Here is a 12,956-nt window from a genome sequence, read left to right on the forward strand (position 1 = left end):
AGACCCATGATATAGAATGTCGTTATATTTACAGGGTCTTAGGAGGCCCCTGAAACACAGCAGCACAATCATATATCAGAAACCCCTATCATAAATGAGACAGACAGGATAAGCCAACTTGAAAGAGAAAATAAAATATTATAACCCCAACTTGAAAAGAAAATGTGGTGTGGGGTTTATTGCTGTGGATTATGGAGAAAGAACTGATTTTAAGTCAAAAACAGAACACAGTGACAGTCTTTAAACTCAATTCAGTATCCACGTGGCAGACAGTGGACTTTGGAAAGCTTCAGGCTCCTGCTCTGGTCTATAAAATAGATGTAAAATTGCTTTTGCTGCATTATTAGTGCTACATTATTAGTATGCCATTCTAGAGTCAAGGAATGTTGAGGGGAAAATAACTTTGGTCCTTTCAAGTTTGTTTATCAGAATCTCATGTTGAATTTTAAAGACTGTGGCTTTGGGAAATTCCATTCTGATGGAAGATTTGTAACATTGGAAAGAACTTGAACATCCTAGTGATAAGTTCTGCAATTATTGGGGGAAAAAAGATGATCTCAAATAAGGAGATTCCTTTATTCGTAGAATTACTTTTCATTGAGAGTGCCTTCCCTTCTTTACTGAGCTCCCTAGCCCCCACCCCTATTGCTTGAATATCTATTACTTGAATGTAGTAAGTCATTTATATCAGGTTTAGACATGAAGTTATTGAAATGTGTCCCATGACCAAGACTGAAGGTAGAAACACTAGAGTGCATGTGGAATTTGTTGGTTGGGCTTGTTCTAGTTTAGAGACATCAGGATAATATGTGCAGACACTGCAGATTGACGGAGCTAGGATAGGATGAGATAGGTACTTATGCACTGAGTGGAGGTTGACCAGATGGCTCATAAGGACTTGTTTAAGCTGGACCATGCAGTTTGCATTGGGTTTGCTCAGCCTTATGAAGCTGCCCCTCCATTTCTCCTGATTCTCTTGTGAGCCTTGGAGATTGGAAGAGGCACGCTGCATTCTGCCCAATCTAGTCACACATTTTTAGACAGAAGAATAGCTACTTCTTGTGTCTTTTATGAGACCATTTGAGGTCTGTTACTGGAATGGCACAATTGAAGTAAAATGGTTAATGCAGTTAATGATTTGGATCCTTTAGGTGAGCAGGTTGTCATGGTGATTCTACCTGATTGGGTTGGCTGAATCCATTCATTCATTATTTACTCACTTATTTACTCCTTCATTCAATAAACACTTTTCAGGGACCTCCTGTGTGTCATGTACCATGGACCCAGTTTTCTATTTCAATGCTTTTGTTTTGTTTATCACCATCTGAGGCAAGAAAGGTGAGTGAAAAGAGAGTTTACGGAGTCATACTGGGAAAACCTTGTTTTTTAGGGCGATGCGGGTCAAGTGGGTCGGACATCTGTGTGCCAGGCCCTAGTCCTGTATCAACTTCAATGTAAATCTCCAACTAAAAAGAAACTAAATAAAAACACTAGCTGTTATTACTAGAGTGATTGTTGTTATTTTTTAAGGAGCAACTGAAAAGGAAGTCCATTAATGAAAATATAATTCGTGCTTTTTTGTTGGTTTCCAGATCACCAGATTAAAAATTGACCGGAACCCTTTTGCTAAAGGATTCAGAGATTCTGGAAGAAACAGGTAAGAACAATTGGGACAGAGACTCATGGGCATTTCTTTTCTGTATGACATGATCCGTGCCACATCCCATTGGTGGCATTAGGTTCCTGCTTTTTGGAGAACACCTGCATGTCAAGCCACTGTGCAGAGAAAGAGGCAGCTGACTGAAGAGGGAAAAAGCCGCTCCTGCCAAAGGCTGAATTATCCAGGTTCTTTAACACACTAAATTAAACTAGCAGATCAAATCCCTCATGGTAGTTTCCCCTCTATATCATACTTGGTAATCCAGTTGCTTAAATCACATTTGATGTGATTTATTATCATCAGAAGATTGCTACTTTTCCTGAAAAGCATCTCTATGTGCCTACAGCACCTACAGTGGTATCTCATTATCAGGAAAACACGTAATTGTGGACAAGTAAAATTTTTCACAAAATTATTAACCTTTGAGAACTATAACTTTGTTTAAAAAAACAACCATTTTTTCTGGGAAATATTTCCAAAACATATTAGATGTTTTCTGCTTTAGTAAAGAGGGTTTCTACAGCACCACCCTCTGGGTGACCTAACATCACCATCATGAGTAGGTGGCTGCACAGTGAGACCCTTAGGAACTGCTGCCATGCATAGAACTCTCTGCTCCTGTTGCAAATGGCCTTTGAGACTAGAGTGTTTTTTCTAGCCAATTCTTTCTTCTCTCTGAATCCCTTCTATCTAAAATTACATGTAAAACCGGTTCCCCACGGAGAGTTAGGAGAGAACCAGAATTGCCAGGGACACAAAATTGATCCAAGGTTATTCAATCAGAAAATTTAATTTTACATACGTCACTCTGAAATAGCAAAGGTGACATACAATTCTTACAAAGGTGTAGGCTTTGTGAGAACTATTTACTTTGTGTTAAGACATTTTCCAAACTGGGGGCATTTCTTTACATTGGAATGACCCAGGTTGTCAGGAGTTACCTTTGCTATTTTCTCTGCAAGAGTTTTCCGATAAACTAGTTTTATATTTAGAATCACTTCATAAACTGTGGCCCCTTATATTCGAATCCAGATTTTTGATAAAAATTGGTTGTAGTGATCATTTCCTTTACAAAATGATTTATGAAAGTACGGCACTTCTTTATGAAGCCCTTATTGTATATTTCAAATACGTTTAGATGTCTATAAAATTTTATTTACCTCAGAATTCTTTAAGGTCACACCCATTGAATGAAGTAAAATCCACTTAAACTTCCAGTTTGCAGATGACAAAATTGAATAATATGTTTTAGGTCAAGCAACTAGTTGGTGATATAGCTCAATGAGAACTCGGGCATATGGACTCCAGGCCAAATACTTTCCTGTTCAACGACTCTTTGTTTAAATAAGACAAAAGCCTTTGCTTTCAGAATTTAGCCGATGAAGAACAAATAGCTGTTCCTTTCATTTCAGAGGGATAGTCCTCTTTGTGCTGAGGAGTTTCTGTGTGCCTGTGAGCTGTTTCCTGCTGCTCCCTTTTCAGGACGGGAACTCGGGCTCACCGAGGACCTCGTTAGTGATAGGGGCCACCGTAGAAGCTGTGCTTTCGAAGAGAAGCCTCTAGGGTGTTTAAGGTCTTTAACTTGGAGTCCAGGGATGGGTCTCAGGGGTTCTGTGAGTTTCCAGGTATTGTAAGTAAAATTGTGTGTGGGTGAGCAGGTGTGCATTTCCTAGGGAGAGCTGTGTAGCTTCCTTCAGATTGTCAACAAGGTCCATGACTAGAAGGTAAGAATTTCCGCCCTCAACACCAACTCTGTTTGTCCTGGGGCCAGCCAGCCCTGCTGTCTTTAGTTATTCAAGTACTTTCTTTTTCTTTTCTCCTGTCTCTCCAGTGGCGTTTAGAGTGTTTATTTTCTTTTTGATGCACCAAAGCTTTTCTTTTTTTTCTTTGCTTTACTCTCCCACTGGAGTCCTTGTTTTGCAGAGGCATGGCCTGGAACAGAAAATTAAAATAGACCGGCTGCATGGACCAGCACTAGAGCTCTGCTGTGGGAATTGGAGTCCCATTTTAATGGACTTGAGAATGTGGTCATGTATCCTGAAGTATCTGCCTCTGGTTAGGAAGTTGTCATGACATCTCCGTTCAAGCCCCAAGGTCCTCCTGTCTTCTCAGGGGGCAAAAGGGACCTTCAAAGATCCTGTGGCCTTGGTCTGTTTTTGCCCTTAAGGCTGGTGAATGAACAGCTTAGGGCTCTGCAACTCTGTCCTGCCTGGTGAATGGCTCTTCATAAGGACTCCAGGGAAGTAGAACTCTGGATCCCCATTAGCCCATTTCAGCGCTTTATCTAGTTATTTTTCTGAGAGTGTGGAAAGTCCTCATTAAGTCCTATTAAAACTTGCAGGCTATTTTAAGTAATATTAGTAATTATTGAAGTTATCTGAGATTGAACACTTACTGTGTTCTAGACCTTTTACATCTATTCCTTCCAACCTTCAAAACAACCTGCATTTTACAAATAGGGAAACTGAGGCTCAGAGAGCTTAAGCGGCTTCCCTAATGTCACGCAGTGGAGCCGGAGCAGGGACCAGAGCCCCAGGCCACCTGACTTCAAAGCCTGAGCACTTCCTGCTCTATCGTGCCAGCAATTTAAACCGGACTTACTTCATGTTCAACAGATATAGAGAACAGGATTCTTTCTCTAAAAATCCTTCATCTGTTTAAAGATATGATTCAAGTACCCAGAACCTTCTATTTTCCAAATAAAACCACCTGAATATTCTCTGCCTGTCTTTGCACACTTGCCCAGGACACTGCCATCCGTTCTCTCCACCCCTGTGAACACGGAGTTCCCAAGTGGGGGACAGGAAGTCAGGCCGAACTTCCCTAACAGGCAAAACAATGACACTGAAGTCACCCGTCTCACTAAATGGAGCAAGGATGGATCATTAAAGGTATAAGCCAGTTTATCCTCCAGCCTCCAGGAAGCCAGGCTAAAATAAACTTGTTGGTGCAAGTACAGTGGCCCTTGTATTTTCTCCTTGGAAAGCTGCACGTTACCTGGCTATCCCAATTTAATCCTTGCTAGCTGCCTGCAGGGTCTCATGAGGGCAAGAATTATCAAGGCCATTTCGCAGATCGGGGAAGGATTGGGGATGTAGAGGATTGTCTATAAATCTCCTGGTGGTTCTGTGCCAGCATCAGAGCCTAGTTCCTTGCCTTCCAACCAGCGCCTTGCCTATGGCCTTTCTCCCGCTAATCGAGTTCTTACAAATCTGTGATCTTCCCCCTGCCTGTTAGACATCAAATGACTCATACAGATGAGCATGGTTTGTCGAGTTGCATATAAATGTACCCCAAACATACGGATTACATTTCCTTTTAAACACATGGGCTTAAAAATTAGGGGGGAAAGCACTTGGCTGGTGTTTTTTTGGTTTTGCAGAACACAAAACATTCGTGGAATACTTTGGAGTTACAGAATTTGCCAAACCTCAAACCAAAACACGTTCAGGTTTGTTGATCTCAATCTACCCCGGCGTGATCCAGGCAGGGAGGCATGTGAGGGGACAGATGGGGAGGACACAGCCACCCACAGCGGTCTCTTTAGATGCCCTCTGTCAGTCTCTTGGCCCACGAGCCTGTCAAGGCAGTGCCAGCCCTCTCCCGCTGGGTTGATGGTGGTGTCCTCTGAGGGTGGCTGGGGTGAGGATGCTTAGTTCCCATTCTTCCTATTTTAATGCAAAGTGATATCCTTGGAGAAATGTTCCTGGCTTCTGGCCCCGTCACTTTCTCTTCCCCTCAAGGGGAACCAGAGTGACTGATCTCATTGCTGAGCCTGGGAGGAGGACTTCTTCAGGACCTGCTCGCCTGCAGAGAGCTGACCTTCTGGGCCCTCTCTGCTGTATGGTAAGCCTGGCAGAGGAGGCCCCCAGTTTGGGGGAGCCCGCTGATTCCAGGGGAGTTCTGGCCCACTCGCTCAGCCTTCATACCTGTGCCGTAGTCTCCAGACACTTTCATTAGTAGACACACTGGTGTTCTGGTCTCCACTGCGTCAGGCTCCTAGGTCTCTCTTGGAATTTGTTCTGCGTTCAAATAAGGACAAGAGATGCTATTTATGGGGCCTTCCAGAACCCCAGCAGCAGCTCCAGTGAGTCCACAGTGTCAGCCCTGTGGCGTCACCAGCATCCCAGCCCATCACAGTTCTCCCTGCTTCTTTAGGAAACGTCGCTCACATGCCTCAGTGTGAGAGGTTACCACCCTGCAGACTTGACTTGTGGAGCTTTGACCTGTTTCATTTCCATGCAACTATGTCCCTGATCAGAAGTCTCCACCAGAAGAGAATGCATGGGTGTGTTCACATGTATGTGTTTGTGTTCATGTATGTGAGTGTGTATGTGGGAAGAGTGGTAGACACCCGGGCCTTTTGGGGTGGAAACCCTGACCGATGTTGCTTCCAGACCTTGTCTTTGCAATGAGGGGGAAATTGTTCCTCCTTCTAGATATCTCAGAAATTATGTGGTCCAACTAATCAATGCTTGTCTCTTGCATTGATATTTCTCTCTCTCCCTTCCTCTCTCTCTAAAAACGATGATAATATGTCCTCGGGCGAGGATAGAAAAATGATGTGGTCCAAAATTGGCTTTGGTTGGGGAGTAGGTCACTGCATGTTTACTGTAATCAGATTTTAATCAGGCACAGTACCCAGAGTTCCCTCTGGGAGCTGCTTGCCTGCCAGGAGGACACAGCAGCACCTTCCTGCTCCTGGGGAAATAGATCCCCTCACCCTGAGGTGACTTTCTGCCTTGTGGTCCGTGTCCTGGGGCTCCGGCCCGGCTAGAACATAGGCTCTTGGGAATGGGACTATATCTTTTTCAGGTTTCGATTTTTAGGTCCTTTTTTCCTATAGTGCTAGGTGTACAGAGTAAAATAATACTTGTTCGTTTAGTTACAGAACAGTAACCAGAGTCAGGGCATAGCAGAGAAATTAAAAGCCAGAACTCTAGAGTGAGAAAGCCTTACCCCAAGCAAGGGCGAGTCAGGTACAGCAACAGTGGGGAGTTAGTGTTGGACTCCAAATAAAAAGGGAAAAAGGAGTGAGTTTATAAAGAAGCTTAGTTTGAAAGACTTAAGGCAATTTTGAGCCCAGTCTGAGCCACACTGCTGCTGTGCGACACCGATTCACCCTCACTGCGGATTAGACACACGCAGCCTTCAGCCCCACGGAGGATGCCCAGTCTGCCTCAGAGTCCGGGGGCCTCAGGAAGGAAGGGGTCTCAGGGGCTGAGCCCGAGCAGAGTAAGGCTTGGCTGAGAAAGGTCACTCCATAGCAGGCTGAGAGGGAAGATTACATCCTTGCGGTGCCACCCCCATGGAGAACCCGTGCCAAAGAGAAGATAAAGGTGGTGAAGCCGGAGAGAAGCAACAGTCTTTGCACTGCGTCCCGTGGTCACGAAGCAGCCCCCGGAGGTGCACCGTCCGCACGCCTGGACAGCCCGCCGTGCTCAGCTAGAGGGAGCATTCCGACCGCGGGCCTTGCACTGCGAGGGGCAGCCGGAGGAGCGGACTCTGCGGGGGCCCTTGGCCCACATCTAGTGTGAGAGCCTTGTTCCTGTTAGGGGTGGCTGCCAAGATTTTAGAGAAAGCCCAAGTCAGCTTGGGAAATTTTATATAATTCCCAGGGACTTCCTCCAAAGCAAACACATACATGAAAAGGAGAGGATTAAAAACTTGATCTGTGTGAGGAGTGAGAGGTTCTATGAGCTTGTTTTAAAAGTGTCATAAGCGTATGACTTTGGTCTTTGACGTTGGGCTTTCCCCCTGACTCCCAGCCTCACTGCATCTAAGATAACTGCTAGGGGCACTGTCCCATGTGATGTGCCTTCCTCCCCATGCTCCCAGCAGGCATGCTGCCCCAGAAGCCACTGCCGTGGTCTCATGGTAGGTCCCAGGTGGAGTGGCCCTTCTGTAGTTCAGGGAGCTGGTGTAGCTTTTCATGAAGGCATCTTTTTCTCTGTGGAGCCCACTCTTGCAGGCTTGAGCCGGGACACTTAAATTCTGCAACTTAGAACCATCAGAAGGGAGCCAGTGGCAGGCCCTGAATGATGGCGGGGTTGGTTCATATGGACTAATAGTGTCACTAGGTCGCCCCTCACTGAGACAACAATAGGGTCCAAAGGATGCAGTGTAGGAATCGACCTGAGCCTGAGCTGATCATCAACCAGCACTGCCATTTGCAGGGAGCGTGGCGGGTGGCAGCCCTTCTGGGTGCCTGGTATCCCGTTACATAACGTTTTAGGGGGTGGCGATCTAAAAATGGAGCCATTAATTGCATTACGGGAATGGATGGATTTGCTTGCTGGGTGAGGTTGCTTAACGAGACTCACATGTAACCCAAAGGGAGGGGTCTCTACTGGTGGTGGGGAAAACACTTGGGAGTAAAGAACGTTTCTGTGCCTCCGTCTTAAGCAGCTGTTAACCCAAGGCCGTGTTCATGGAGGAAGAAACCATCTCCTTGGGCACAGACAGGAGCCCCAGTTAAGGCCCAGCCCCCCCTCACAACAGCCCCTGGAGAGGAGTGTGCAGCCAGCGAGAGGCCTGTGAGATGAGGGAGCAGAGTGGCTGGAGCTCAAAGATAGGAAAAAGGAAAGTCAGCTAGACATCGGCCTTGGGCCAGCTCATCTTTGCTTAGATCCCACAAGAAATGACGTTTCTTTGGGGTCAGGGGTGAAAGGGTGCAGGGCGAATCTCAGTTACAATCAGTTAGTAGAGTTCTGTTATAACCAAGTATCTGAAATCTTGTCTACACCCTTATCTATCTATCAAGCTGAACATAAAAAGTTACTATATTTGTAGGTCTAAATGATAAAATGGCAGTAATTTTATACAGTTTAACCTGGTATTTATTTCTAGTCATTTAAATTGTAAGTATACAAATAAGAGTAATAATCACTTCATATAGTATCTGCGGTCCAAGTTATCCACTTTCATCTCCGAGCTGATCGGTACTGGATCAGTGTGCCCATTTTACGGATGGTAGAACTGAGAACAGTGAGTTAGTAGCTTTCAGAATTTGCAAATCCAGCAGGGACAGCATCCAGAGAATGATGTCACACTCCTCTGTTAGTCACAGCTTGCTAGTAAACAGAAAACCTTGCCCTCATCCACCGTGGATTCCTTGTCACTCTTGAAGGCTCAGGTAGCCAGCGTAGAGCCAATGAGCTGACCACTTGCCTTCTTTCCACCAGCACGACGTTCTAAGCCTCTCACTTTCAATTTCTGTATTTTCATTTGTTCTCCCTGGAGCCACTGGCTGTGCTTTCTCCAGCCAATCTCCTCCTGTTCTTTCCTGGCAATCTTTCTAGCCTCCGCTGATTTTGCATACTCTTTTGTTATCCCTGGCACGAGTGACGTTGAGCAGAGCTATGGGAGTAATCAGTGCTGGACTCCCTCTCCAGCCAGCACAACTGCATCTCCAGTTCAAGGTAGCTGGCCCTGTACTGGACTCAGGCAGCTGCCCCCTGCCAGACTCCTCCTGTGCATCCAGGCCAGAGCTGTTCATCATGTCCCCTGGCTTACGGTATTTAACATTTTTCTCTGCCTTGTTATTCGTTCTCCCTCCTCCATCATGAACCTTTTCCACCATTGTCCTTTTGGCCATGCGCATTTGCCAAGGAAGGTTGGCAGCTGTTTTATTATCTATGGCTCTTGCCCAGCGATGGTGTCATCTAACAGAGTGACGTCTTTTTAATGGTTAACATATTGGAGTCTGAAATATCTGCAAGATAATGAGGCCTACGGAGGCTTGAGGGACACGTTTTTGGTTCTTGGAGGAGAGAATGAGAACCGGAATGAGGTAACACACAGATCCCTCCGCATCCGATCCGGAGCCAGAGGGCGGACACAGCTCCGGATTCCAGTGAAGCAAGAGTGTTTGTTCTGGTTGTGAGTCACCACCTGAGCCATTGGAGGGATTTCTTTTGCTCCAGTTAGACCAGTGGTCGTCAAGTTTTCCTTGTTTTCTCTCTTGTTTTGGTGTATTTTGTCTCCGATCAATCTGCTTTTATTAAGTCACAGAAGAAAGCAGTACCATGGCCCCCATTTTACAGATAGGAGACTTAGGTGTGCCAAGGTTGCGTCACATGGCTGAGTTGGCATTAATAAGCAGCAGGGCTACCCTCTGAACCAAGGTGGTCTCTGTGCCCCTCATGTGATTCAGTATTACCCCCCCCCCTTTTTTTACCTGTCATCTTTTATGAGGAGTTAATTACAATATGAAGGGACCCAGCGGTGCTGGGCAAAGGTCATGGTCAGGAATGTGGAGTCCACACTGGGCCCTCTTCAGTGGTACTTACGTTGTGCTCATGTCTGAGTTCCTTATAAGACTGGCAGCAGCTGAAAGGGACGGAAGCTGCCTGCATGGTAGAAACCCCAGGGACGCCTTCTTTCTTCCCACTGACATACTTGCTGTGACACCAGCGGTAACCTCTTTGAAACGCTCCAGCAGTGCCTTTGAGGGTGAAATCCGCATCAGCATCCAGCTTGGCAGCTCCCTATTTTGACATCCCTGAGCTTCTCCTCCTTCAGTAGGACAACTGGAGTCCAGGGTCAGCATCACCAAATTCAAGTTAGACCATTCCATTCAAATGCAACGAAACTTAATATTTCAGTCAGCCTGCTTTGTGTTTTCATGGCTTTTTATTGTGCTTCCCAAGGCAGTGAGAACTCCTTATGGACTGCCTTTGCTCAAAGGGATGGGGTTCCCAAGTTGGGATCACTGCGTAAGATGCTATTTCAACTCAACTCCTGGCCGTTGTCCATTGGACAGCTACTGGCTCTTCCGAACCATTGTAAAGCACATCAGTGACAGCCAATTAATCACGTAGGTTTACTTATTGTACCATCCAAAACCAAGTTTTGAGTGATGGCTTGCTTTGTTTTGTTTTGCCAGTTTTGCTCCCTTCTGATGGGAGGTCTTTTAAGAATATCCCCGGACAACAAATACTCAGAGGAATCTATCTAGCTGTAGGAGCCGATTCCAGAGCCAGCGAAGGAGAAGGCTGTGTAGAAGATTTGACCTCACCTTGGTGGTCCAAGGGCAGTCTCAGGAAAAGGATTTAGCAGTTGAGATACAGTAATGAGACCTCAAAGGACAGTATATTCATGTTTCATGTCTTTTCGATGTTGGAACAGGAAGAGAAAGGAAGTTCGCTCAGAGGCACAGTGCTGCCCATGGGATAAAATCTAAGCAGCTAACGTGGAATAAACATCCGTGATGTTCCCACATCCCCCACCCCATCTTGCACCACAGCTTCAGTCACCGGGAACTATTTTCAGTTCCCAGAACATGCCTTCTCTTTTATACCTCCAAGTCTTTGCATGCAGTGTTGACTCTACCAGGAAAGTTCTTTCTGCCTCTGTGTAGAAAACTGCTGAGTACCCTTTAATATGGAGCTTAACTAACTGGACTTTATGGACTGTTCCTTGGGTTTTCAGGTGTATTTAATACTTCTTGCTCAGTGCTCCATGGCATCTACATATCTTCAGTGTAGCATTTATCACATAGTTCAGAAATTAGTCATTTGCGTGTGCTCTTTTTGTTGAATAGGACACACCTAAAGGGTGAAGATCTTGTGTCTTTTTTACATTCATATCTCCCGAACCTAGCATAATTGTTTTCCTGGTTAGATAACTCCTTATGATTTCAAGATCTTGATCAATAGACTTCCCTTAGCTCTTGACTGTCTTCTATTGAGAGATGACCAATGGTTTTATCAACTCCTGGCATTGTTCCCTTTGTTACCAGCAAATAGGACAGGGGAAGAGATGGGGGAAGAGGCAGAACTACAGAGAAAATAAGCAGAAGAAACATAAAAGTAGCTCTCTATCTCAAGACAAGTAAGAAGCAGAACCATGCATTGTGTGCCACCTAATAGGTTCATGACCATAGTTGTAATTGTTATCATTATCAAATATTTGCTGAACTGCAAATGGATGGTCCCAGCAATTTTTTGAATGAGAAGGTTAGAAGAATATTTCTGTATAGTCTGGCTATTTTTCCCAATCAGTTGATCTCAAGACATCACAAGTTTGCAGGAGTTCCTTGGCTTGCTTCTTCTCTTTTCTTTTCTCCTGCCTCTTCAGCAGTTTCTGTTGGTTTGGCCAGGGAGCAGACTGAAGAGAAGTCTAAAGAGAAAAGGCCTGGAAAGCAAAGAGGTGATTACAGCCAAAGGGCTGAACAAAAACAGTTTGGATATGGCCTCTGTTGTCACTGGAGAAAACAGGGAAAAGTAAGCAAGAGAGGGACACTTGCCAGCATGATCATCTCTGATTGGAAACCTCAGCGATGACGTCAGGTCTCTGGTGTGCAACAAACCCGGAGTGGCTCACCCTGTGGAGCATGTTAATGATATGTGGTTACCTAAGGCCACTTTTTTTTATGTGTTAGACCATGAATTCATATTTAAAACCCTCAAGATAAAAAATAGGAGATAATGATGATGAATAAGCAAACAGTGGGTTACAAAAGACATCCAAGTGGCCAAAGGTGTTCATAGGTGGTTTGCAAGGACTCTTGTAAGAGCAGAGAGTGGAACTGATCGGCATCAGCCAGGGGACTCAGACTCTGTCGAAGGTCAGAAATTCTGTGACTAGAATGGGAGAAACCAAAGGAAAACTGAAACCTCGCTGAGACCTGAGTCAAGAAAGGTACCATCAGCAATAGAAATAATTCCCAAGTCCCCAGGACTAGAGGACTCCTTCTGTCTTCAGAGTCTTGATTTTACATCAAGTTGTTTTCCTAAATTTTAGGCTTTGAAACATGAATGCTGGTTAAAGTTTGTGGAATAATGACTCATCTTTATTGACATCTTGCCATGTAACAGGCAGTGTGCTGAGCACTGGGGCATAGAAAGTCATGGGATCCCAGGCAGACATGCGAGTGCTGAGGGAGTTGGATTATGTAATACTTACCTCGCCAGGGTGCTTTTCTGAGTCCCGATATATAGAACTGGTCCTTGCTAATGATTAGATCCAGCCAATGAAGCTTAATGTGGTTTGAGGACAAATAAGATGTGGCATGTTATAAACAAATGATTAATTTTTCTAAGGAGAAATACATTCTGAATACATAGATTCAGCCAAAGTCTAGGATAAATCTATGAGGATGGATCCACCATGGATTCAGAAAGCATTGTTAGGAATGTGTGGTCGTAGCCAGTATTTCTGGGCAGCCAAGGCCCCTGCCCCTCAGTTCCATCTTCAGAATAGCTCTGGCTGTGACAGGCCCCTGAACTGCGTGATCGTGGGCGCATCCTGTGTGGCATGTTATCCATTTCATTCTCCACGGCCGAGGCAGGTC

General features: G+C 45.2%; 1 protein-coding gene across 2 annotated transcripts in view; it reads left to right on the forward strand.

Moving 5' to 3' along the window:
• TBX15 (T-box transcription factor 15) overlaps positions 1-12,956 on the forward strand; it is a 98,699-nt gene that overhangs the window by 71,711 nt on the left and 14,032 nt on the right. For both annotated transcript variants that reach the window (XM_045817246.1, XM_045817247.1), the window contains exon 6: positions 1,593-1,657. In XM_045817246.1, coding sequence (XP_045673202.1) covers positions 1,593-1,657 — 65 coding nt within the window. The remainder of the gene's footprint in view (positions 1-1,592; positions 1,658-12,956) is intronic.

This window comes from Phyllostomus hastatus, unplaced genomic scaffold, assembly GCF_019186645.2.
Source record: "Phyllostomus hastatus isolate PE091 unplaced genomic scaffold, TTU_PhHast_1.1 phas_scaffold_216, whole genome shotgun sequence".
Classification (NCBI taxonomy): Eukaryota; Metazoa; Chordata; class Mammalia; order Chiroptera; family Phyllostomidae; genus Phyllostomus; species Phyllostomus hastatus.